This window comes from Nerophis ophidion, linkage group LG03, assembly GCF_033978795.1.
Source record: "Nerophis ophidion isolate RoL-2023_Sa linkage group LG03, RoL_Noph_v1.0, whole genome shotgun sequence".
Taxonomy (NCBI): domain Eukaryota; kingdom Metazoa; phylum Chordata; class Actinopteri; order Syngnathiformes; family Syngnathidae; genus Nerophis; species Nerophis ophidion.
This window is the reverse complement of record NC_084613.1, coordinates 28,876,593-28,904,468: the sequence shown is the minus strand read 5'-3', so window position 1 is coordinate 28,904,468 and position 27,876 is coordinate 28,876,593. Positions and strand designations below refer to the sequence as shown.

Below are 27,876 nucleotides of genomic sequence, written 5' to 3'. Positions count from 1 at the left end.
AAAAAAAGAGAATCGTTTTGAATCGCACAACATGAGAATTGCGATTCAAATTCCAATCCATTTTTTCCCACACCCCTAATATATATATATAAATATATATATATATATATATATATATATATATATATATATATATATATATATATATATATATATATATATATATATATATATATATATAAATATATATATAGGCTTTACGGTGGCAGAGATGTTAGTGCGTCTGCCTCACAAATTGGCCCTAGTGTGTGAATGTGAGTGTGAATGTTGTCTGTCTATCTGTGTTGGCCCTGAGATGAGGTAGCGATTTGTCCAGGGTGTACAACGCCTTCCACCCGATTGTAGCTGAGATAGGCGCCAGCGCCCCCCGCGACCCCAAAAGGGAATAAGCTGTAGAAAATGGATATATATATATATATATATATATATATATGTATATATATATATATACATATATATATATACATATACATATATATATATATACATATATATATATATATATATATATATATATATATATATATATATATATATATATATATATATATATATATATATATATATATATATAAACATCCGGGCCCCCGGCCAAATTATTTGAACCCAATGCGGCCCCCGGGTCAAAAAGTTTGGGGACCCCTGCTCTAAGAGAAAGTTGGTATCATATTGTTGTAAATAAAGTTCTGAAGAAAAAAACAGTTGTATAATTTGAAAGAAAGGTACTTTATCAGGTCAAAAAAAAAACTTTTTCAAGAAACGTCGTTTTCAAACAAAGGTTGCTTGTTTTTTTGTCCTTTTAAAGGACGTGTATTTACATTTACATGCTTTAATTGCTTCTGGTGACGTCAGAATTACGTCGTTGCGTCACATAAGTAGCGTATATGACATCATTTGGTCACAACAACACACGTCCTTATTGAGCACTGAGACCAAAATGTCAACTTTATTTTTTTGTGTGTAACTATTTGCTTACTGTTTGACGACCAGAGTGTCCCCGGGGCCCCTGAAACTGAGCTCCCGCCTTACTGCCCCTCCGGCCCGCGCATCAGCTTCCAAGGGGGCGGGGAGACATGAGAGTCCCGGAGCAGGCGAGCTAGCAAAGAAGAGGAGTTGACACCGAGAGCCGAGCCTTTACGGCGTCAAACACTTCCCCGACTGCGGGGCCGTACGCGCCCCTCGGAGGACACTTTACGCACTCATGGTAGTCTTGTGGAAACCGCACACGTTCGAGCGCAGCGACGACGACGAGGAAGAGGAAGAAGAGGCGGTAGCGATGTTTCGGTGCAACCGAGGAGGAGTTCGGACTTAGCTTCCTCAAGTGACTTTGAAGCGGATACGAGCCCGTGAAGCTGCGGATTGAAGAAGCCGCCAACGAGCTACTTTTAGGCCGGCTACTTATCCCCGCGTGTTCCGTCGCCGGAGGAAGGTGAGGCGAGACATGCAGGTGAAGAAGCACCGCGAGGAGCCGCACCGGAGCGGCGGCGACACGCTGGAAGAGGACGCCCCCAGTAAAAAGACCTCCTGCTTCTTTAATATCAAGATATTCCTCATTTCGGAATGTGCGCTCGTATTGGCGCAGGGCACCGTGGGAGCTTACCTGGTGAGTGGGGGGGCTGGGGGCTGGGGTCCCACTGCACGCCTGGTGCCTGGGAGGTGGGGGACGCCGTTGCGTTTTTTAGTGTCATTAATGAGTACATTAACAGGTTTAGTATTACCCTATCTGGTAAACCAAAGCAGTACCACCCCAGTGACACACCCAGTGTACCTTTAAAAGAAGGGCTGTCCAACAGGTAGCTTTCACCTACCGCCCTTTCTGAGGAATTTACCAAAGCGTCAAATAAATATGTGCATTAGATCAGTGTTTTTCAACCACCAGTGTGCCGCGGCACACTGGTGTGCCGTGACATACAATCTGGTGTGCCGTGGGAGATTATCTAATTTCACATATTTGTGATAAAACATTTTTTGCAAAACAGTAATTATAATCTCCAAATTATATGTTGTTGTTTTTGAGTGTCTGTGCTGCCCAGAGCCGTGTAATACTCGTCCATATCAGTAGGTGGCATGGCGTAGTGGGTAGAGCGGCCAGGCCAGAAACCTGAGCGTTGCAGGTTCGCTTCCCACCTATTGACATCCAAATCGCTGCCGTTGTGTCCCTGGGCAGGACACTTCACCCTTTGCCCCCAGTGCCGCTCACTGGGTCAAAGGTGGTGGTTGGAGGGGCCGTAGGCGCAAACTGGCAGCCACGCTTCCGTTAGTCTACCCCAGGGCAGCTGTGGCTACGGATGTAGCTTACCACCACCAGGTGTGAATGAATGATGGGTTCTCACTTCTCTGTGAGCGCTTTGAGTATCTAACAATAGAAAAGCGCGATATAAATCTAATCCATTATTATTATCATTATTAGGTGGCAGGCGGCAGCTAATTGCTTTGTAAATGCAGGTTAAAAAGGTGTATTATGCTTAAACCAAAAATAAACAAAAGGTGAGTGCCCCTAAGAAAAGGCTTTGCAGCTTAGGAAGGCTATGCAGAACGAATCTAAAACTGAACTGGCTGCAAAGTAAACAAAAACAGAATGCTGGACGACAGCAAAAACTTACTGTCGAGCAAAGACGGCGGCCACAATGTAAATCCGAAAATGACGTGACAATCAACAATGTCCCCACAAAGAGATATAAACAACTGGAATATTCTTGATTGCTAAAACAAAGTAGATGTGGGAAATATCGCTCAAAGGAAGACATGAAGCTGCTACAGGAAAATACCAAAAAAATGAAAAAAGACACCAAAATAGGAGCGCTAAAACACTGCACACAGGAAAACAGCAAACAACTCCAATTAAGTCATGGCATGATGTGACTTTGCACATACTTTGAGACAAGATCTATATTGATGCAGGCTTGGTTATGCTTTAAGGTCCATCCATCCATCCATTTCTACCGCTTATTCCCTTTGGGGTTGCGGGGGGCGCTCGTGCCTATCTCAGCTACAATCATATCCAACAATTGCGACAATGACTTTTAACTGTCAACTGAGTTGATGATTTCTGCTGGTGGTGTGCCTCTGGATTTTTTCAACGGAAAAAAGTGCCTTGGCTCAAAAAAGGTTGAAAAACACTGAATTAGATGAAGTGAAGTGAAGTGAATCGAATTATATTTATATAGCGCTTTTTCTCTAGTGACTCAAAGCGCTTTACATAGTGAAACCCAATATCAAATGTTTTACATTTAAAAGTATATAGTGGGTGGCACTGGGAGCAGGTGGGTAAAGTCTCTTGCCCAAGGACACAACGGCAGTGACTAGGATGGCGGAAGCGGGTATCAAACCTGCAACCCTCAAGTTGCTGGCACGGCCCCTCTACCAACCGAGCTATACCGCCCCACAGATACTATTTTTTAGGGATTTTTTGTTCTACGTGATAAAATTATAACAAAATATATATATCGGTATTGATTTTAATGCATGTACTGAACACATGTAAATGGATTATACTTGTAAAGCGCTTTTCTACCTTCAAGGTAGGGCAGGGTGATATATCTCGATATTTTGCCTTAGCCTTGAATGAACACTTGATGCATATAATAATCACACCAGTATGAGGATTCCATTTGTCTACATTAAAACATTACTCTTCATACTGCATTAATATATGCTCATTTTAAACTTTCATGCAGAGAGGGAAATCACAACTAAGTCAATTGACCAAAACTGTATTTATTAAACAGTTATTAAGCTGTGGCACAAACATTCATGTCCTTTCAAAACAAAGTGCTAGATTGCCAGATAATTTTAAAACAAGGTTATAGTGCACTTTTGTGCATGATGTCACCAATTTTCCCTCCAATTTTTCATATGTGTGAGCAAATGCCAAAACTTCTTCAGCATAACGATAACGAAAACCACAACAAAAAATGTTTTTGTGAAAATAAAAATTTTGACCTATTCACTTTAATCATGTAGTGATAAAATCCTTGGTATCGACACCACCAATTTATGGATGATCTGCCCTCCTCCTACATGTCTCTACTGCTGACACACCAACAGTTTGTTTATCTTCTCACTAGACTCTCATCAATCTACTTTTTACATTTCCTGTTAACATAAGATTATTTTCTCCTGTAACAGAAATCTTAGCAGTTAGGTTAGCTATTGCCCCTGGGTGTTCAAAGTGTGTAGCACTTGACACATGATAATGATACTTAAAATACTAAGAAATGCAATTTATTTGTCGTAATGGAGGTGATTATATACTTAAGATACTAAGAAATGCTGGGAGGTGGGGGACGCCGTAGTGTTGTTTGAAGTTAAAGTTAAAGTACCAATGATTGTCACACAAACACTAGGTGTGGTGAAGTTTGTCCTCTGCATTCAACCCATCCCCTTGATCACCCCCTGGGAAGTGAGGGAAGCTGTGGGCAGCGCCCGGGAATCATTTATGGTGATTTAACCCCCAATTTCAACCCTTGATGCTGAGTGCCAAGCAGGGAATCAATGGGTCCCATTTTTATAGTCTTTGGTATGAGTTGGCCGGGAGTGAACTCACAACCTACCGATCTCAGGGCGGACACTCTAACCACTAGGCCACTGAGTAGGTTAGTGACATTAATGAGTACAATATTGGGTTTAGTATTAGATTTTCTAGTAAACACAAGCAGTACCACCCCAGTGACACACCCAGTGTACCAATAAAAGAAGGGCTGTCCAACAGGTAGCTTTCGACTATCGCCCTCTCTGAGTAATTCACCATGTGTCAAAAGTATTATGTACATTAGCTACTATTTTCTAGGGATTTTCTGTTTTACATGATAAATTGATAACGAAATACATGTATCTGTATTGATTATAATACATGTACCCATTACATGTATTTACTGTTTTTTCAGTGTATTTAATGGTGAGTGCTACTGACAGTTCAACCTTAACACAATATTTAAACCACTGTAGTTAATTCTCTTTTAGTTTGAAGCAAAACAGTCAATAGTACAGAATTACTAAACAAAAGTCCGAGTCATACCAAAGACTTTAAAAATTAGACTTATTACCTCCTTGCTTGGCACTCAACATCAAGGGTTGGAATTGGGGGGTTAAATCACCAAAAATGATCCCCGACCGCGGCTGCTGCTCACTGCTCCCCTCACCTCCCATGGGGTGGAACAAGGGGATGGGTCAAATGCAGAGGTTAAATTTACCACACCCAGTGTGTGTGTGACTATCAGTGGTACTGGGCGGGTATAGCTCGGTTGGTAGAGTGGCCATGCCAGCAACTGGAGGGTTCCAAGTTCGATTCCCGCTTTCGCCATCTAAGTCATTGCCATTGTGTCCCTGGGCAAGACACTTTACCCACCTGCTCCCAGTGCCACCCAGACTGGTTTAAATGGAATCTAGATATTGGGTTTCACTATGTAAAGCGCTTTGAGTTCGGTAGGTTGTGAGTTCAACCAAAGACTATGAAAATGGGACTCAGCATCAAGGGTTGGAATTGGGGGTTAAATCACCAAAAATGATCCCCGGGTGCGGCAGGAGGTGCAAGGGGATGGGTCTAATGCAGAGGACAAATTTCACCACACTTAATGTGTGTGACAATCATTGGTACTTACTTTAACTTTGAAAGTCTTTTGGTTTTTGCTCTCAAAGTCATCCTTTGTCTGGGGTATCTTTCCCGGAATTTGTAAACAATAATAAAAACAACAACAAATGTTTTTGAGAGAATAAAAATATCGGCCTATTCACTTTAGAATTAATCATGTGTTTATACAATCCTTGGTATCGACACCACCAATTAATGGATGATCTGCCCTCATCTTACATGTCTCTACAGCCGACACACCAACAGTTGGTTTATTATCTTTTTTACTTTTTCCATTTCCTGCAAGGCACTTATTTGTTTAAAGCAATCTTAACAGTTTGGTTATTTATTGACCCTTGATATTCAAAGTGTGTAGCACTCATCTTCCAATGAGCCTCAAGATACTAAGAAATGCCGTTTGTCGTAATGGAGGTGATTATATACTCGATACTAAGAAATGCAGTTTATTTGTCATAAGGGAGGTGATTATTAATAACTTAGGGGAGCGACTCAACACTGTATGGAGACCCTCGTGTAGCTAAAAGCCGCTTGTCAGCCGGGGCACTAAAAATCAGGGATGTAAAATGTGGAAACTGTGTTCTTAAACATTTTTTTAAATATCAAAACATAATTTTTGTGGTTTTTAATGAAATATAAATTAATATATGGTCCAAACACGATTTGTTGAACACTCACAGTTCTATCTAGCTAGATTATTCGTTGTCACTTCCGTTCGCTCTCCGAGCCACACCGTTGACGGTTGTCTACTTTGCTGCTCATCATATCTGGATGGTTACAATCCATTAGTTCTCAACCAGTTGTAGTATTTATTAGTCGCCTGCAAGAAGGTATTTTTTCGACGTGAAGATAGTAAACAGTGGTCACAACACACAAAGTATATTACCCAAGGGGGCGTGGATACAGGATAGAGTTGCCAAATTAGAAACGTTTTCTGTGTTCTTTGCATGCATGTTTTCGAATTTTACATCACATTTTCAATGATAATAATGTTAAGTAAATTATGGAGTAATAATCTCACAAAAAAACATGTAAGCCAAAAGAAGTTGGTAGATGAGAATAAATTTATAGATAAAATATAGTGTAAAAATGCACCCAATTGAAGGAAATGTAGTTTTGATTTTAAAAATGTACCTCAGGGTATCAGCACTTTGTGCTGATAAAAAAATGTTCTTTTTTTTTTTTTTTTCCAATATTCCTTTTTTTTTCTCAAAGGGTGTCCACATCCCTGAAAAAAGAAATAGTGTCAGCCAGAGGGCATCCGCGTTTTTAATTGGCATTAAAAGGCATTTTTACGAAAATCGGCTGATACTGATCGCTGGCTGATCGGCACAGCTGTTCTATTTTCATACTATTTGACACAAAATGATTCCATATAAGGGTGAGTTAATAAAAGATGTTGGTTTATCAGTTTTCATACGTTATTAAAATGGAGAGACAACCGATTGTGCGCCTTCAAATTGGCCTCTTATAGACTGTACAACACGAGTAGCTCTTTGGTCTCATTGTGAAAAACAACCAAAAACCTCTCTCAATACATTTTTTTTTTAACTTTCTTTTCTTTTGAAATCCTTACTTGAGTTGACTGCATCCTTTATTAAAAGAGCCTTATCATTGACCTTAAAGGTTCCAAGATTAAAAAAAAGATGTAATTATTTTTTACCCTAAAATGTAATTTAGTCACATACTGTACTGACGTTGACTTCTGTACCTCTGCAGTGTTGATTGGAACATTTCAACAAAGTAAATTTGTCAGACTTGGGTCTATTTTCAGTTTAATTTACTTTCCAAGAGGCTGTTTCCTGAGTTATGTTGAAATTAATCGACTCGTGCAGTCATGTTTACAGGGGAGAATGTGCTGTCTCCTTTTGGAACGCTCACAGGGGAAAGATAAAAACAAAAAAAACTTGTTTCAATATACAGTGTGATGGCTTATTTATGTTCCATTGTCACAAATAAGCATACGTTAGGTAAAAATGTTATAGGTGTGAGAAAAAAAACATCAAGGAAGTTTTTTGTTTTTTTTTTCCGGAAAGTTTTATAATTTAAAGCAAAAGCTCTATATTTTCTATTCAAAAAGAAGAAAGAAAAACACTGATTCAGAGATACAGTACAATTTTGGTTTGTCGATGCAAAGGGTACTTACTTGTATGTATGTTAAGACTGCAGAGCAATTTTATTTGACCATCTGTGCACCTATAGCTGATATTTGATTTCAACCTTAGCCTAAATGATAAATAAATGGGTTGTACTTGTATAGCGCTTTTCTACCTTCAAGGTACTCAAAGCGCTTTGACACTACTTCCACATTTAACCATTCACACACACATTCACACACTGATGGAGGGAGCTGCCATGCAAGGCGCTAACCAGCACTCATCAGGAGCAAGGGTGAAGTGTCTTGCTCAGGACATAACGGACGTGACGAGGTTGGTACTAGGTGGGGATTGAACCAGGGACCTTCGGGTTGCGCACGGCTACTCTCCCACTGCGCCACGCCGTCCCTAAATAGTAAAATTTCAATATTTACAAATCTTTTAAAGTCTTGCCCATAGTTATATGCCAAATATTTGGTTAAGTACAGTAAGTGTTGTCAGCTCCGATTGCACAACATCCTTGAAATTTCCACAAATGCGGCATGACAGAGACCTCCGCAAGTTGGGGCCATGTTTACTTCCGCCTCTGATGTTGTGTTTTGTTCACTGATGCAATCCATTCACATTAGGCGCAAATAGAAGACGCATATTTTGTAGCTGAGATAGGCACCAGCGCCCCCCGCGACCCCAAAGGGAATAAGCGGTAGAAAATGGATGGATGGATTTTGCTGATTTGAATGACTACATCCAAAAATCTGATTTTAACGACAAATCCAAACTGGACATCATAGTAAGTAGTGTAAATGTGGCCAAAATGCTACAAATGAGCCTACTCTAGGCAGTCTTGTTTAATTTAACTAATATGGGCTAATTTGAAAAACTGTAAAAGTCCAGTCCGGGATGTAACGATGAACTGTCGTAAAAATTCCAATGATTGATAACACTTTGATAAAGTCAACCAGAGAAGCTAGCAAATGCTAACATGAAAACCAGAGACATTAATGTGTTTCTCCTTTAAAAGATGCCATTCCCCAATCTAAACATGTATAAACACATTACTGTTTGAACAATTAGAATATTTAGTTTTGCACATAAAACCAACAAGCTATGTGCTTTCTTAGACAGATGGATCAATCAATCGATACTCAAAGCAGTATGACAACAGGAAGTGAATTTGCGTGCCTTCACATGAACGAGACGTCACACACCCAACACAGAGATTTTTGTCTTTATTATTAAAAAAGAACTAAAACTTTTACAAATTCAAACGGGAGAGGATTAACATTTAAATACTCAAATAACAATAATATGGCTCTTAGAAAGCCAGAAGAATATTACTATATAACATAGTTCTTCTGCCAAGAAAGTATATCAGGTGGATATTTATTTATTGCATTTTTTTTTTTCATTGAACTTGGTTATGTGTGCGCATACGTACTTTTTGAGCACCTTCAACATTACCGGGATAATAATGATAACCGTGATCATTTTGGTGACAATAACCATGATATGAAACGTTGATATCGTTGCATCCCTCGTACAAAAACAGTATCACCTTTGTAAAAGGCACTCTACCCAAAATATGCAGGTAATAAACCATTGCTAATGATGGACTGTAGTACTATTCTTGCTGATATGATAGTAATGTTTCACGTGGAAAGGTATTTGACCTGGTCAGTAGTCCAATAACTAGTCCTATCTACTCTCTTTTAGGGTACTGTACAAACTGTAGCGTCTATTTTACCTCAAGTTTAACAATGAATGCTGACTGAATTCATCCTATTTCTGAAAATGAAAAACCTACAGGACAGTTTGTAATGTTATTAACAGGCTTTTGTAGTTTAGACACCTGTTCAAACATAAACATGGGACGATTATTTGGACAAATACAATGACACGACCCTCCGTGGCTATGGCATTAGTCTCCAAACCTAACATACAAGACGTCATCCGACAAGAGCTTTGTCCGTGTGAGTCCTAAACTAATTGGATGATGGCACCTAAGAGTTCTTGCTGTCAGTGCGTTGACTAACCCAGCTATCATGACGTCCTCATTTTGTGCGATCTGATAATTAGCACAAGACACTTAATCAACACGCTTGGCGGCCCTGGCGGTGACTGAACATGCAGTCAAGAGTCGCAGTAGTGCACTTAAAAGTGTTTGAGTTTTTTGTCATCTAAAATTAGACAGTTAACACAATGGCATTTCATCTTACTAAAGTCAGTTAAAACCCTTTTTGGGTCACAATTTTAAGTTTGGTTAACCACGCACGCATTTAAGTTTACTGTACCCTATTTATAAGGTTGTCCATAGGGAAGTTTTCCTGGTGACACATGACTTGTGTTACAGCATTATATTGTTATTATTTTTATTTTATTTACATTTTAAGCTGTTTTCAGTCTTTTATTTCCTACAAAGTTGTTCAATAATTCAGTTGAATTTTTAAGGCTAAAGTTGAGTCACTCAGTGTATCACTTGGCTCATTTCTTATTACCCTGAAGCCCTTCTCATTGAAAAAGGTGTTCCTTATTTAAGTTCAACACGTTACATTTTAAAGCAAGATGACAATGTCTTGAATTGATCAGTAGATGTGTTTTTTTTAGCTTTCGATTGTGCTGCACTACTAAAAATGAAGATACGAAGATATTTTATTACAAAGAAGCAAACTTATTGGTCAATAAAACACAAAAAAGTATTTTAGAAACTAGTTTAAAGACATGTCGATCAATTTGCAGATTATTTTGCTTATTTAGAATAATATATATCACATTTGAGTGGAAAGTACCTAAGATAAATAGTTTTTAGTATAGCCACATTGGCAGCAATACATAAAAATAACTATTTTACAGTACAGTATTCATGAAATGATGTGTATCTATGTTAATTTCTGCCTTTCATATCAAAGTTCCAGCTCAACTGTAATATTTTAGCACTTTAAACATTTCTCTCTCACAGTCTACTTGTTGAAAGAAAGTCCTAGACCAAGGGTTTCTTTGTCCCCTCATGCGTCTCTGAGGTAATGGGATGTCACACGACTGGGTGAGGTTTATTTTGTTGCCATGCAACATTTTAAACATTTATCTCTGGTTTGAGCGGTGACGTTGACAAAATGTAGCTGCTGTGGTCTCTCCCAAATATGCACTCCACTCATTTTTACCCTCCCTACAGTATATAATTTATTTCCTTGGAAGACTGGTCTATGTCAAGAACAGGAGTTTTCAAGCATGTTGGAGCTCGAGAAGGAACTCTTACTGTTTCCATTGCTGCGCTGTCAATCACAATCAATTTCCTGCTCAGGCATTCTTCCTTAATGGGATGAGATCTGATGGGACTAGACGATGGCTTCCTCAGATGCAGTTAAGCTTGCCGTCAACAGGTTGCTCCTCAGTCTTGGCATCATTTAGAAGAACAAGATGAGACGTGGCCATTTCTAAATCCCAGCCAGCCAGCCACGCATTAATTCGGCCTCTATTCAATGCGAGAAAGTGGCGCTCGAGGCTAAGAGACGTCAGAGCTCGTTCCAAAGTTTTCCGTCAACACTGTTCGCCCAGAGGACCTCAGCACGTGCGGCTCCCACCAATCAGCCTCCCGTGTACCGCTGTTGTGTTATCAGCAGAGAGGAGAACAACCTGCTGTCACTTCTGCTTTCTAAAGTTTGCAAAGGAGAACTTATTTCAAAACTCACTCTTTTACAGCAGTGTTAATTTTGACAGCAAATTTTAATTTCGACCAAAACGTGTTTTAATTTTAGTCATATTTTAGTCATCTATATTGATTGAGTTTGAGTTTTGTTTTAGTCGACTAAATTCCTCAACATTTTAGTCGACTCAAAAAGTATAACGCATCTTTAAAGTTGTCTTGAAACCACTTTTACAAAGGTTGATGCAGAGCATCATAACTACATTCACAACTAGATAGTGTTTTAGTCTTAGTTAGAGATGTCCGATAATGGCTTTTTTGCCGATATCTGATATTCCGATATTGTCCAACTCTTAATTACCGATTCCGTTTTCAACCAATACCGATATACACAGTCGTGGAATTAACACATTATTATGCCTATTTTTGTTGCGATGCCCTGCTGTATACATTAAACAATGTAACAAAGTTTTCCAAAATAAATAAACTCATGTTATTGAAAAAAATGCCAAAATGGCACTGCCATATTTATTATTGAAGTCACAAAGTGCATTATTTTTTTTAACATGCCTCAAGACAGCAGCTTGGAATTTGGGACATGCTCTCCCCAAGAGAGCATGAGGAGGTTGGGGTGGGCGGGGTTGAAGTGGGGGAGCAGTGGGAGGTGATTATTGTAGCATCCTGGAAGAGTTAGTGCTGCAAGGGGTTCTGGGTATTTGTTCTGTTGTGTTTATGTTGTGTTACGGTGCGGACGTTCTCCCCAAATGTGTTTGTCATTCTTGTTTGGTGTGGGTTCACAGTGTGGCACATATTTGTAACAGTGTTAAAGTTGTTTATACGGCCACCCTTAGTGTGACCTGTATGGCTGTTTAATCAAGTATGCATGGTATTCACTTGTGTGTGTGAAAAGCTATAGGTATGTGATTGGGCTGGCACGCAAATGCAGTGCCTTTAAGGCTTGCCCCCAATAGTGTTGGCTGGGTGGAAATCGGGAGAAATTTGGGAGAATGGTTGCCCTGGGAGATTTTCGGGAGAAGCACTGAAATCCGGGAGTCTCCCGGGAAAATCGGGAGGATACTGAAATCCGGGAGTCTCCCGGGAAAATCGGGAGGATTGGCATGTATTACTGGGAGACGCAACTGCTCTCTACTTCTCCCTCCGTCCGTGTACCACTCCGTACAGAGGCGTTTTAAAAAGTCATAAATTTTACTTTTTGAAACCTATACCGATAATTTCCCATATTACATTTTAAAGCATTTATCGGCCGATAATATCGGCAGTCTGATAATATCGGACATCTCTAGTTTTAGTGTTTAAGTCTTAATATTTTATCGTTTTTTTATGGCTAAAAATTTGTATACTTGTAAATATTAACTTTTACTGTAGCACTTCAAGTTTTACAGTATTTAAAATTTAAAGTTTCTAACAAATAAAATCTATTACAGTACTGTGTTATTTCTGGTGGGCGTCGTTCTACTTTTACTCTTTTCCGTGGTCCTCGTACACTGTCAAACCACCTCCGTCTCATATATTTCTCATATCGATTAATCTGATTAATCTGTGTCATGACAACACAGTTTGTGGGATTAATGTGCACAGTTTAATGGCTTAGTTGCGCAGACAGAAATGTGTTTATATAAGTTTAGATTTGGATATTTTGTTACTTAGGGAAAGATGTTAATATTTTCATGTTAGCATATAAACTGGCAAGCTGTCACCAGTCAATCCATGAGTCTATAATATTTTCATGTTAGCATTTAAGATGGCGAGCTGTCACCAGTCTATTCATGAGTTTATCAGAGTACAATTATCAATCTCTCGGTTTTGCGATCATTTTAATTTAAAAGGGTGATAATAACCTTTGGGAGTTTTGCCGTGGTCAGCCCTAATACAGTTTTGCTTCCGCACCGGCATCACACCGCGCGCAACCCCCCTCCCCTGTCAACATTTTCGTCTGGTTTTTATTTGGCGACTAAATTGTCAATTTCATCATTGTTTTTGGTGCCTTTGTTGTGATTCGTAATCGTCTTATTTTCGTAATGGAAAAATAGGTCTTTGACGATTACTAAGATGAACATTTTTAGTCAACAAAATTAACACTTTTTTATAGAGGCTGACTTTTATACCCCAACATTAAACTAAAGAGTGGCTTAATGTTAAGTTAAGTTAAAGTTAAAGTACTTTTCATTGTCACACACACACTAGATGTGGTGACATTTGTCCTCTGCATTTGACCCATCTCTTGTTCACCCCCTGGGAGGTAAGGGGAGCAGTGAGCAGCAGCTCAAAATAGTTTATTTTGGAGTGAAATTTGTCAGGGAGAACACCAGTTTCCTCCCTCATCTATGCACTGACGTATAATACAATTTCAGGTAAAGTAGCATGTGTGTTAAAGATGAATGGTATGATTAATCTGCTTATGTACATGGTCAATGCAATATTTGTTGTGATTAATTGCATGAGTTAAAGCATTAAATTTGACAGTCTAAATATAATATTTTGATGTTTATTTACAATTGTACAGTACATTCCGACTAATTTTTTTTGTCTTCTGATAGCAATATTTACTGGAAATCTAAAAAAAAATTGATGCTTGACTGTCATGTTTGAACTTAAATGTTCTTAGACATGTATTTGAAAAGAATGTGAAAGTGTCTTAAACTCAGTTTAAGTCAAGCTAATGTATTTTTTTTTTCTAATTCGCATTTACGCATTTGTCCCTTTTGAAAGAACCATTCATCAATTTTAATCCTACTCAAGGGTTACGTGTGCGGTAGGGAGGGGCGCTGCTGGAGCCTATCCAGGCAGACAGCACATCTGTAAAGATCCAGGGCAGGTCATTTCTACATTTAAGCAACGACGAGGCTACCCAGTTCCAAAATAACCACACACATTACACCAGGACAGTGGAAAAATGTTGCAACAGTAAAACCCCAATTTTGAATGAGCCACTGGGAGAGTGGAAAATCCCGATTCAAGTCCCAAAGACAGTTTTGGGGATGATATGAAAATAGCCTGAGAAATGTTTTGGTGTGTCAGTGGTTCACACGAAACAGAGTAAAAACAACCTCATTTTACTTGACAATACATTTTTGTGATACTTTACTTTGGAATGTAATAAAGTATTTGATGGTGTGATTGGCTCGTGTTGATGCCAGCTGGTGGAAGGCTGGAGATGAGCTGTTCCTCACTTCTAAGTCATGGAAATAAAAAGTATGACTGGCCAGCTAATGGAAAACAGGCCTGTTGGCAGCGACGCACCAGTGTGGAACAACTGATCTGCTTGTTATTCATGCAGCTACAATGGAAAGGCTGCATGACGGATCATAAAAGCATAGGCCAACATGGCAATGTTTGTTTTTATCCACTATGGGGAATTACAAAATGTTTGTCATTCTTACCGTCTCCTGTTTTTCCGCAGGTGAGCGTGCTGACCACCCTGGAGCGTCGCTTCAACCTGCAAAGCGCCGACGTCGGAGTGATCGCCAGCAGCTTCGAAATCGGCAACCTGGCGCTCATCCTGTTTGTCAGCTATTTCGGGGCCAAAGCGCACCGGCCCCGTTTAATCGGGTGTGGTGGCATCGTCATGGCGCTGGGCGCCTTCCTTTCTGCACTCCCCGAGTTTCTTGCCAACCAGTACGAGATAGGAGACACGTGGCGAACTGACCTGGGGCGGGACGTGTGTTCTAACAGCAGCCAGGACACTCAGTTGGCGGAGGACGGTGTGTGTGCCAACAGGGCCAACACCAACATGATGTACCTGCTGCTGATCGGGGCTCAGGTGCTGCTGGGCATCGGAGCCACGCCGGTGCAGCCCCTGGGGGTGTCCTACATAGACGATCACGTCAAGAAGAAAGACTCTTCCCTCTACATAGGTAAGACTTATCTCCAATCATAAGTCCACAAAGCCGTCGTAACAAAGAAAAAGTGCTCCTACACGTGAACGTGGTACGTTACTATCAGGTGAAATGTTGACATAGTTTGAGTCAACAATCTCTGTATTTACATAATGACTCCCAAGCACTGGTCTGTCCTTGTAAGTGCCAGGTGAGCAGATTTTTCATCTCCCTAACAGCGGTTTTGTGTGGTGTCGGAGGCCAGGTGCGATGCAATGGGTTAAATATCTTAGCTTCGCCCCAGCATCCCAACCCCCCTCTACAAGGCAAGATGCTGCTGATGCGGCTCTTCAAAAGGAGCGTTCCAAGTGCTGGCAGTGCACATTTCCTAATGTACAATGGCCGATTAGGGATGCATTGCTGCTATGGCTGATTTTTGTTCATACAAAAAAAGATAGCTTAAACTCACAAGCAGCTTTTAAAGCTTTGTAGGAGCACAACCATGTCATCAGCACATGTTTGTAGAGATGTGCACTGTATGTATAGATCCAAATAATCGGGTCCGGTTGTAAGCTAAGCAGCAGTTTTCATTGGTTATTGTCACTTTTATATATGGTCAAATCTGCTAATGCTCCAAGTGTGCCATTTTACATCAGGTCGCTTATTAATTGAACAGATTCCTGATTGCTGTGTGGTTACATTTGCGGATGCAGGGATTAAACATTTTAACAGTGAAGGCTAGCAGGGCCTTCCTACTTTAGGATAAAACACATTTTCAAGACTCCAACATAGGAGGCCTTTGTTCTCCTCTTTTGATGTTGTTTGCTAGCATGTCTAATTCAAATTGATGTGTTCAATTCAATCCAGGGAGGTGGCATGACTAAGGTAACCTAGCCAAGACCCCCAGGTGCATACATTAGTAATTACTATCCCATAACTGCCAACTGCCCTACTATGTCAAAATCTCTTAAGTTTTGGTCCTCTGTGTTCAACTTGCCTATAATGTATGTTAATTCTAAGCAACGTGAAACAACAACATAAGTACGGTTTAGGGTCGACAACCCAAAGTGTTGAAAGAGCCAAATTGGACCAAAAAAACAAATCAGTCTGGAGCCGCAAAAAATTAAAAGCCTTTTATAAGTCCTATAATAAAGGTTTGATGTAAGAGTCATATTAGCTATAATAGCCTACTATCCAAATGACCGTGTCACAGGCTGGCGCAAGTTTTGTTGACAGTATTGTTGAAATTTTAATATTTATTCTACACATTTTTACAACATTGGAAACAGTAAAACGGGGGCTTCTCAGAGGGTGAGAGAACTCCTGGAAATGAGTGGCTTAGAATGACCAAAGTTATAGATGTGTGTGTCCAAGTTAGAGGAAACGACAGGTTGTCTTCTTCTAATGTATTTATTACAATCTTTGACAAGCTCTGTAACGTTTGCCATGGTCTGGAACGACATGGCACACAAACAACTATCAAAAACGACATGCAGATAATGTGTCATGAGACATGCAAGTATAAATTAAATACAAACCCTGTTTCCATATGAGTTGGGAAATTGTGTTAGATGTAAATATAAACGGAATACAATGATTTGCAAATCATTTTCAACCCATATTCAATTGAATGCACTACAAAGACAACATTTGATGTTCAAACTGATAAACATTTTTTTTTGCAAATAATCATAACTTTAGAATTGGATGCCAGCAACACATGACAAAGAAGTTGGGAAAGTTGGCAATAAATACTGATAAAGATGAGGAATGCTCATCAACCACTTATTTTGGAACATCCTACAGGGGTGCAAGCTAATTGGGAACAGGTGGGTGCCATGATTGGGTATAAAAGTAGATTCCATGAAATGCTTAGTCAATCACAAACAAGGATGGGTCGAGGGTCACCACTTTGTTAACAAATGCGTGAGCAAATTGTTGAACAGTTTAAGAAAAACCTTTCTCAACCAGCTATTGCAAGGAATTTAGGGATTTCACCATCTACGGTCCGTAATATCATCAAAGGGTTCAGAGAATCTGGAGAAATCACTGCACGTAAGCGGCTAAGCCCGTGACCTTCGATCTCTCAGGCTGTACTGCATCAACAAGCGACATCAATGTGTAAAAGATATCACCACACAGGCTCAGGAACACTTCAGAAAACCACTGTCATTAACTACAGTTGGTCGCTACATCTGTAAGTGCAAGTTAAAACTATCCTATGCCAGGCGAAAACCGTTAATGAACAACGCCCAGAAACACCTTCAGCTTCTCTGGGCCTGAGCTCATCTAAGGTGGACTGATACAAAGTGGAAAAGTGTTCTGTGGTCTACGAGTCCACATTTCAAATTGTTTTTGGAAACTGTTGAGGTTGTGTCCTCCGGACCAAAGAGGAAAAGAACCATCCGGATTGTTATAGACGCAAAGTTGAAAAGCCAGTATCTTTGATGGTATGGTGGTGTATTAGTGCCCAAGACATGGGTAACTTACACATCTGTGAAGGCGCCATTAATGCTGAAAGGTACATACAGGTTTTGGAGCAACATATCTTGCCATCCAAGCAACGTTACCATGGACGCCCCTGCTTATTTCAGCAAGACAATGTCTAGCCACGTGTTATATCAACGTGGCTTCATAGTAAGAGTGCGGGTACTGGACTGGCCTGACTGTAGTCCAGACCTGTCTCCCATTGAAAATGTGTGTCGCATTATGAAGCCTAAAATACCACAACAGAGACCCCCGGACTGTTGAACAACTTAAGCTGCACATCAAGCAAGAAGGGGAAAGAATTCCACCGGAGAAGCTTAAAAAATGTGTCTCCTCATTGTTGTTAAAAGGAAAATCAATGTAACACAGTGGTGAACATGCCCTTTCCCAACTACTTTGGCAAGTGTTGCAGCCATGAAATTCTAAGTTAATTATTATTTGCAAAAAGAAAATAAAGTTTATTAGTTTGAACATCAAATATCTTGTCTTTGTAGTGCATTCAACTGAATATGGGTTGAAAAGGATTTGCAAATCATTGTATTCCGTTTATATTTACATATAACACAATTTCCCAACTCATATGGAAACGGGGTTTGTACACCGAGGACGTAAGTAAAGGAAATTAAATGAGCTCAAATATACCTACAAACGATTAGCACTCCTAACAAGTCAATTTCATGCACAGCATGAAACATTTGGTGGACAGAAAAAGACAAAGGAGTGGCATAAAACACGTCTTTCTTTGGCAGCTTTGGACAAAGTTATACATGTAAACAAACTTGCGTCACAGTCCACACAAGTACGGTGAGTTCAAGTACCGTCAAAATTAGCAGGACAAAAAGGCGTTCGCTAAATACTCTCATCAACAAAGCATAAACACAAACATATTAAACAGTGGGCTTCCTAACAATTAGGAAGGTTTGTGTCATATTTGTACAGAAAAAATATTAAAACAAAAATATTTCCCCCCCAATTTTTTTCCATTTTCATACATTTTGAATAAATCTCCAGGGAGCCACTAGGGCGGCACCAAAGAGCCGCATGCAGCTCCAAAACCGGGGGTTGCTGACCCCCAGTCTAGTTACACATTAACATGTGCTTGCAGTATATTTTTAGATTTTACTGGAGCAAATTTCCCGCCACTTTTTTTTAATCAATCAAATCAATCACAAGTGTCTAACAGGGTTTTTAAACTCACAACAAGATTCCGATTTAAACCCACATCCTGGCAAGGAAAAGTCAAAAGACCCCAGCTGGGGAAAATAAGACCTTGATAAGGGACTAAAGATGTAGGGAACCCCTTTCCAGGGTCATCCTCTGCAATGGATGACGAGGGCGTATGATAATTGAATTGTTGAATTAAATGATAATGTGGGAGTCCAATCCATCAGGAAGCCAACAGATTTGACCCTACTATGATGTGTTGTTGCAATAGTAGAGTCTCTAAACAGAAGTAGAGCCTCTAAACACGACTACATTCTATAATAACAACAGAAAAGGATGCAAGATTTGTTGCTAGATGCCAAAAAAGTACCAAATATCGGTGCCGATAAGGAACATCGTGAAGACAGACGCAAAAAAAAGGTGTCACAAAAGTAACTGTGGCGCAAAATGTACGCAAAAACGCAAAACAATGCGTATTTTTCGGACTATAAGTCGCAGTTCTTTTCATAGTTTGGCCGAGGGTGCGACTTATACTCAGGAGCGACTTATGTGTGAAATTATTTGTCACATTACCGTAAAATATAAAATAATATTATTTATCTCATTCACGTAAGAGACTAAACGTATAAGATTTAATAGGATTTATGGATTAGGAGTGACAAATTGTTTGGTAAAGGTATAGCATGTTTTATATGTTATACTTATTTGAACGACTCTTACCATAATATGTTACGTTTACATACAAGGCACCTTCTCAGCTGGTCATTTATGCCTCATATAACGTACACTTATTCAGCCTGTTCACTATTCTTTATTTATTTTAAATTGCCTTTCAAATATCTATTCTTGCTGTTGGGTTTTGTCAAATAAATTTCCCCCAAAAATGGGACTTACTGTATACTCCAGTGCGACTTATGTTTTTTTCCCTTCTTTATTATGCATTTTCGGCAGGTGCGACTTATACTCCGGAGCAACTTATACTCTGAAAAATACGGTAAACATTTTCCAGACAAACCTATATTTTTAATGCACAAACACATTTCCTGTCACAGGCATGATGATATACAGTAAATTTGTAAGGAATTGGTAAGAACAGTATTATTTTTCTATAAGCCACAGTTTGTTTAACAGCCATATGTCAGAGCATTCTAACACCCAGTGACTAAACTTTTCATTATCCATGTTGATATAATTGTATGTTTCCATGTTTGACTGGCTATAATTTTTAACATCGAGCCTGGATGGACTAAAAGAGATGTGTCGGCAGAGCTGTTTGTTATGGTTGTGCAGCAAAGACAATAAGAATGGATGCTGAATTAAAGCCACCGTATGTGATAGCCACAGCACACCTTTTGTCACACAATGCAGATATGACCTGCCAACAAAAGGGTAATTTCAAGGCCAAAGCTGATTTCCTAAATTACCATTCGTCATGTTTGTTTGTCCCCAACATGAGCTTGAACCTCACGCTTTGTTTGGGGTTATAAAGGAGCCTTTAGAAGTGCCAAAAAGGCCTTGACTTTCTGGCGCCTGGGGGGCGGAGGGTGATTTGCTTGCAGTTTACAGCATGGAAGTGGACTGGGAGTGATTGGATTTTGGCAGGCGTTTGGTTCTGTCCTCCTTTGATAAGCTGCAGCGAGCTTTGCAGGGAAAACAAGCGGCGAGCAGCGGGGAACAATGTGGTATTGAGTCGCGCTCAGCTGATCGTCCTAATCCCTCTGCTGCAGGCATGTCATGTGGCCCCAGCTGCATGAATGGAAGAGATTGTCTGAAATTCTGCAAGATTGGCTCATATGTCCTGACAATTTATTTGCATTATTCTTCCGTCAACGTTCGCACAGAAGATTTGCCTGTTTCATGCGGGTTTTTTTTTTTTTTGCATATGTGCCACAGGCTCTCATTTCGCCCTAGCGCAAATGATAGATATACAGTGTACACAAAAGTCTGAGCTCTATTGGTGGCTTTTCAAACAATAAACGTTAAATCTATGCATCATCAAACTCGCGTTATGTCTCTTCCAAGCATTTAAAGGGGATTTTAGGAGTGCTTTGAAGAATCCAATGGAGGGAAATTAGAGAGGAAGAAGCTCTTTGAATAGGAGAGCCGCGTGTTTAATCTGGCATACGCTTTGCAGACGCCACACGATTCAGACTGTGTAGATGTGTGCCAACTTTTAATGTCATTACAATTTTTACAAAAACCTCTTCATTTAAGAACATGTGTCTACTGTCTGGAAAGGACACATACAGTAGCTTACTACTAGAATGGGAATAGAAAAGTTCAGAACCGGTTCCCAATGTATTTCAATTCCTTGGAATCGCTTGCGTTTCTTCTGGGTGAGGCTTACGTCATCACGCAATGTACATAGTTACGTCCTACAGCAACAACAAAGATGGCAAGAGCACTACTTGTAATAACTATTAACGTTTCTATTTCATCAAGAGAAAGACATACGAGCAATATACCGAAACATTTGAAGATACAGCATGCAATAACTATAAATGAATTTCGCGTTATTAAACTGCACCAATTTTTGCAACATAGATCAATCACTCTTTAAAAAGACAGCAACCTATAGGTTCAATGTACACAATTGAATATCTTAGTTGGTATGGGTTTTCAGACCGTAACTTATTTATTAATGGGAAAGACGTTAATGTGTCTTGTATTCACGTTAGCATTTAAGATACCTAGCGAGTTAACGCTTGTCTGTGAGTTTATCAAAGAGCAGTTATCAATCACAGTTTTTCAATTATTTTATTTTAAAACGGTAAGACTAATTGTCGGACGTTTTACCACGGTTACATATTTTACACATGACTAGATGACATTTGTAGCGCTACCTACAGTTTATGCTATCAATGTTTTGCAAGACATGCTGGCGTACATTACACATACAGTGGGGCAAAAAAGTATTTAGTCAGCCACCGATTGTGAAAGTTGTCCCACTTAAAATGATGATAGAGGTCTGTAATTTTCATCATTGGTATACTTCAACTGTTAGAGACAGAATATGAAAAAAAAATGAAGGAATTCACATTGTAGGAATTTTACAGAATTTATTTGTAAATTATGGGGGAAAATAAGTATTTGGTCAACCATTCAAAGCGCTCACTGATGGAAGGAGGTTTTGGCTCAAAATCTCACGATACATGGCCCCATTCATTCTTTCCTTAACACGGATCAATCGTCCTGTCCCCTCAGCAGAAAAACAGCCCCAAAGCAGGATGTTTCCACCCCCATGCTTCACAGTATGTTTGGTGTTCTTGGGATGCAACTCAGTATTGTTCTTCCTCCAAACACGGCGAGTTGAGTTTATACCAAAATGGATACATGGATGATACAGCAGAGGATTGGGAGAATGTCATGTGGTCAGATGAAACGAAAAAATAACTTTTTGGTATAAACTCAACTCATGTATCGTGAGATTTTGAGCCAAAACCTCCTTCCATCAGTGAGAGCTTTGAATGGTTGACCAAATACTTATTTTCCACCATAATTTACAAATAAATTCTTTAAAATTCCTACAATGTGAATTCCTGGATTTTTTTTTTCACATTCTGTCTCTCACAGTGGAAGTGTACCTATGATAAAAATTACAGACCTCTGTCATCATTTTAAGTGGGAGAACTTGCACAATCGGTGGCTGACTAAATACTTTTTTGCTCCACTGTATATCCTCAGCATCCAATTGACCATTACTTTTAAGTCCCGCTTGAGTCCCCGCAAAGACAGTTCACTTGATGGTGGCCATATTTTTTAACTAGTCTCTCCCAGATTTTACAGATGTCATTTGTGGTGATTGGGTTAAGCACCCTAAAGTTTTGTAGTGCGCCTTTATATGTGTGTGAATAATCATATCATATTCATTATTACAATAATAGCACAGGCAAGTGGGGTCCATGTTTTAATAAATTTTTAAGATTCTGAGGCCAATCGTCCATGAGTGAAATCAGCCGAGACCAATACTGATACCAATCACACATTCATATATGGTGGGTGCAGTGGTGTACCATCAGGGCCAACAAGGCCTTTTCTGCTGGCCTAACATAACCAAGGGGCCGTAGGCGCAAACTGGTAGCCACGCTTCCGTCAGTCTACCCCAGGGCAGCTGTGGCTACTGATTTAGCTTACCACCACCAGGTGTGAATGAATGATGGGTTCCCACTTCACTGTGAGCGCTTTGAGTATCTAACAATAGAAAAGCGCGATATAAATCTAATCCATTATTATTATTATTAAAAATCATGATCATAATTAAAGATAAAAGTAATTTTTAATTTAGTTTCCCTAAATATTTAAAAGTATTCATATTCTCTTCATGTTATATTATGCTCCTTCCAGAGCTGTTGTTTTTAGTTTATAGAGTTTTTAATCCAATCAGAATTTAGCTATGTTATATTGCCATGCTGTACCAAATCTGCAGCATTCAGATTCAGCAATGCGGGCGTCCATGCGCTGAAAGTTAACCGGGACATAGAGTTGACAGAAAGTTGCAATAGCCAGTCAGATCACGAGTTGTCAGTAAGGCCTTCCACCTGGCCTAAGGCAGATATATAGTGATGGGTGAGCCAGGTAACATAAGAACTCCAGTACCCAGCATGCCACGGTAGTGGAGAGCATGTGCAGCAGTCCCATTTAGGTTTTTTAATGTAGACGTGCCGGTGTGGAGTAAACTGAAGTCAGCCAACACGCCTCGTCTGCATCTTTTATGATTAGACAGGACAACACATATATTTGCAAGGCCATTTTCAAGAAGGATATTCAAAGAGAAACTACATCTTGTGAGACCATCTCGGCCAACCCCGTAAGCTAGCTCAGCTGTCGGTGAAATGTGAGTTCAGGGATTTTATTTTTTCATGTTTAAAATGTTTTTTGCAAATTTAATTTTGACAGTACTACATAAGATATCTTTTGATTACTGATGCAGGTTTATTTATTTTTAAATGTGCCAGAAAATAACCTGTTTTATACAATGCGCAGTAGTGTGGAAATGTGTTTCTGTATAGTATTTCTCTAGCAATGGTCATGTGGGGACATAAATGATGGTATTTTGAGAGGTAATCTTTGAAGTCGGACATTACTGAAGGCCTAAGTGGGAAACGCATGGCCCGCCAGTGGGTGGGTGCCATCACGATATTTAATCTAGTCTTATTCTCGTCCTCTGTGTGTAACATGTGTGGCGTCGTCCTTCAGTGTTGCTGTATATTTGATAATGATATTTATTTGCCGTAATGGAGGTGATTATTATTAGCTTACTGGAGCGGCTCCACACTGTGTATGAAGATACAGTGGGGCAAAAATGTATTTAGTCAGCCACCGATTGTGCAAGTTCTCCCACTTAAAATGATGACAGAGGTCTGTAATTTTCATCATAGGTACACTTCAACTGTGAGAAACAGAATGTGAAAAAAATCCAGGTATTCACATTGTAGGAATTTTAAATAATTTATTTGTAAATTATGGAGGAAAATAAGTATTTGGTCGCTTCAAACAAGGAAGATCTCTGGCTCTCACAGACCTGTAACTTCTTTTTTAAGAAGCTCTTCTGTCCGCCACTTGTCACCTGTATTAATGGAACCTGTTTGAACTCGTTATCTGTATAAAAGACACCTGTCCACAGTCTCAAACAGTCAGACTCCAAACTCTACTTTGGCCAAGACCAAAGAGCTGTCGAAGGACACCAGGAAAATAATTGTAGACCTGCACCAGACTGTGAAGAGTGAATCTACAATAGGCAAGCAGCTTGGTGTGAAAAAAATCAACTGTAGGAGCAATTATCAGAAAATGGAAGACATACAAGACCACTGATAATCTCCCTCGATCTGGGGCTCCACACAAGATCTCATCTCGTGGGGTCAAAATGATCATGAGGATGGTGAGAAAAAATCCCCAAACCACACGGGGGGACCTAGTGAATGACCTGCAGAGAGCTGGGACCAAAGTAACAAAGGTTACCATCAGTAACACACTACGCCGACAGGGAATCAAATCCTGCAGTGCCAGACATGTCCCCCTGCTTAAGCCAGTGCATGTCCAGGCCCGTCTAAAGTTTGCCAGAGAGCACATGGATGATACAGCAGAGGATTGGGAGAATGTCATGTGGTCAGATGAAACCAAAATTGAACTTTTTGGTATAAACTCAACTCGTCGTGTTTGGAGGAAGAACAATACTGAGTTGCATCCCAAGAACACCAAACATACTGTGAAGCATTGGGGTGGAAACATCCTGCTTTGGGGCTGTTTTTCTGCTAAGGGGACAGGACGATTGATCCGTGTTAAGGAAAGCATGAATGGGCCATGTATCCTGAGATTTTGAGCCAAAACCTCCTTCCATCAGTGAGAGCTTTGAAGATGAAACGTGGCTGGGTCTTCCAGCATGACAATGATCCCAAACACACCGCCCGGGCAACGTCTCCAGACCTCAACTTCATAGAAAATCTGTGGAGGGAGTTCAAAGTCCATGTTGCTCGGCGACAGCCTCAAAACATCACTGCATTCGAGGAGATCTGCATAGAGGAATGGGCCAAAACACCAACTACTGTGTGTGCAAACCTGGTAAAGACCTATAGTAATCATTTGACCTCTGTTATTGCCAACAAAGGTTATATTACAAAGTATTAAGTTGAATTTTTGTTATTGACCAAACACTTATTTTTCACCATAATTTACAAATAGATAAATTCACAGTTGAAGTGTACCTATGATAAAAATTACAGACATCTGTCATCATTTTAAGTGGGAGAACTTGCACAATCGGGGGCTGACTAATAGGTTTGAGAATCGTTGGAATTTGAACGATTCTGATTCTTTGTTTTGATTCCGATTCCTAACGATTCTCGATTCCGATTCTTTCTTTAAAATGAAATAAAAATAATAAAATAAATAAATAAAAAGGCAAGGTCAAAAAAAAGTTTTGGATATTTTAAATGAGCTATCTAACCTACAGTCTTTCTGAATGAAATAGTCTGACATTCTCCATCAATTCTTATTTTATTAACTTTTTATGAACTTTACTATAAATTCCTCATAGAGCTGATTACACTGAGCTCTGTAATGATGTTACACTTCTCCACCTTGTACCATGCCGGGATCAATGTGTTTGACAGGTAGTCCCTGGAAGGTGATACGTATTTTGGGTTGACAGTTTTCACTATATCCCTGCAAACATAAACAAACATGTAATGTTGCTGTTACTGTTTAGCCCAGTATCATTTGGCTTAGCTCTAACGTTATTGCTTAACTAACCTAAATGTTGGAGATTCCACCTCTGAAAAGGGATGCAGTCTTTTGACTATATGTGCAGTGACCTTTCTGTGGCACTCTTCCGTCTGTGGCACCGACATCTTCCCCATTGCCGCTACGGTGGACGGAGTACGCTGAGCACATCGCGGAGCCTGGCTAGCAGGTTGTAAATTGTCTATGAAAAAATATGCGGGATAATTTGTTAGCTGCCTCAACGTTGGCGCAAAACACATTATTTATTGCATATATATTGTTTTACTTACCGGATTCGGACTGCAGTGCAGTCACCGAGGTGCCAGGCTGGGCGTCGGAGCCGGAGCCAGAGGAAGAGGCAGAGGAGGACGGTAGGCGCAGCGTGTCGAAGACGGGACACGCATTTATTTGTACTCCATGAACTCGGAGGTGCTTCATCATGTTCGACGTGCACCCTCCTAAGCACGTGTTGCATTTCGCCAATATTTCATTTTTTTTTTTGTAAAATAAAGCCACACTTTCGACCGCCGACACCCGCTTGACTGACTCGCTCGGCTACATAGGCTCAGCTACATGGGCTCGACTATGCTAACACTTCCGGCGGTGGGCGCTTCTTCGTTGGTGTTCAACGGCTTCTTCTTCCAGGTCGGCGGACATTTTTTTTTTCCGGTCGGCAGACTGGGTATCGAAACTAGGAATCGGAATTTAAACTTTTGAACGATACCGAGAGAACCGGAACGTTAGTCCTGGTTCCAATCGATACTCGATACCCAACCCTACTGACCAAAATACTTTTTAGTATATAAATAATTAGCTGCTAGCTGGTTCTTAGCCAGGGGACTAAACATATATATAATGTCAGCCTGAGGGGATCAGCGTTTGTTATCAGCAATGAAATGCATTAATTGGCGATCATACTTTTTCATGAAAATCGTCCAAAACGGATCAGTGGCCTGTCAATCGGCACCTCCATAATTGTTTGCATCGTTTCAGAAATAAAATAATTAGCTTACACCAACAAATAGGAAGTCAATGGAGGATTTTTTGTCCAAGTTCAGAGGTTTGACTGTTCTTGGCTGCTTTTGAAGAAGCTCGTTGTCCCCAAGTAATGTGTCGCAGCTAAGATTAGAGACTTGGGGCTTGAAAATGCGCAGGTGAAAATTGAAAGACATGCACGGAGACACGTCCCCGCCTTGTCGGAGTACGGCGACGCAGGGAGAGCCGAGGCCTCGAGACAAGCCATATAATTGCGGCATGGAGCAGGAATGCCAACCAGCTCGCCATGTGCTGCTGGATGGAAGTGGGGTAGTGCTTGCGTGCATACCACAAAGGCATGTGAAAAACAACTCCTTCGAAGGGTTTCAAGCGTTCCTGCGTTGATTATGTGAGCTGTAGCAGACAGTGCTGGTTAAACAATAATAAAGCAGAAACGTCTGATCAGTCTTTACAGACATCTGGCTCTTGTCTGTGTTGCATTTTTTTCAGGCTTTTTGCAACTTCCTTTTAAAAATTACCTCAGCCTGTGTAAGAAAACCCTTTGAATACTTCATGTCGTTATAGCGTTTGGCTTTATTTGCCTCTTGTCCATGTCTGAAGGGAATAAATGTGATTTGATAGATTGCGTCAACAGGAGCTCCATTCCCACTGCTCTCTGACCTTTCAATGTCCACTGCTAATTTTGGCTCTTCCCACAGGACCCTCTTTTGCCCCCCCCTCCAATGCATATATATATATATATATATATATATATATACACACACACACACACACGCTTACTGTACAGGACACACTGTGAAAGTGGCTTTACAGCAATCTACCTCTGAAGCTTTTAAACAGCTGGGGAATCTT

The 27,876-nt window shown here is 40.0% G+C and overlaps 1 protein-coding gene across 2 annotated transcripts in view; it reads left to right on the top strand.

The window, feature by feature from the left end:
- The first annotated feature begins 994 nt into the window (after positions 1-994).
- The window catches only part of slco3a1a (solute carrier organic anion transporter family member 3A1a), a 94,830-nt gene continuing 67,948 nt past the window's right edge, over positions 995-27,876 (top strand). Inside the window, exons 1-2 of one of the 2 annotated variants that reach the window (XM_061894796.1) lie at positions 995-1,603; positions 14,745-15,198. In XM_061894796.1, the coding sequence (XP_061750780.1) occupies positions 1,442-1,603; positions 14,745-15,198 (616 nt within the window). In that variant the 5' untranslated portion in view covers positions 995-1,441. The remainder of the gene's footprint in view (positions 1,604-14,744; positions 15,199-27,876) is intronic. The other variant, XM_061894795.1, reaches the window with a different exon arrangement.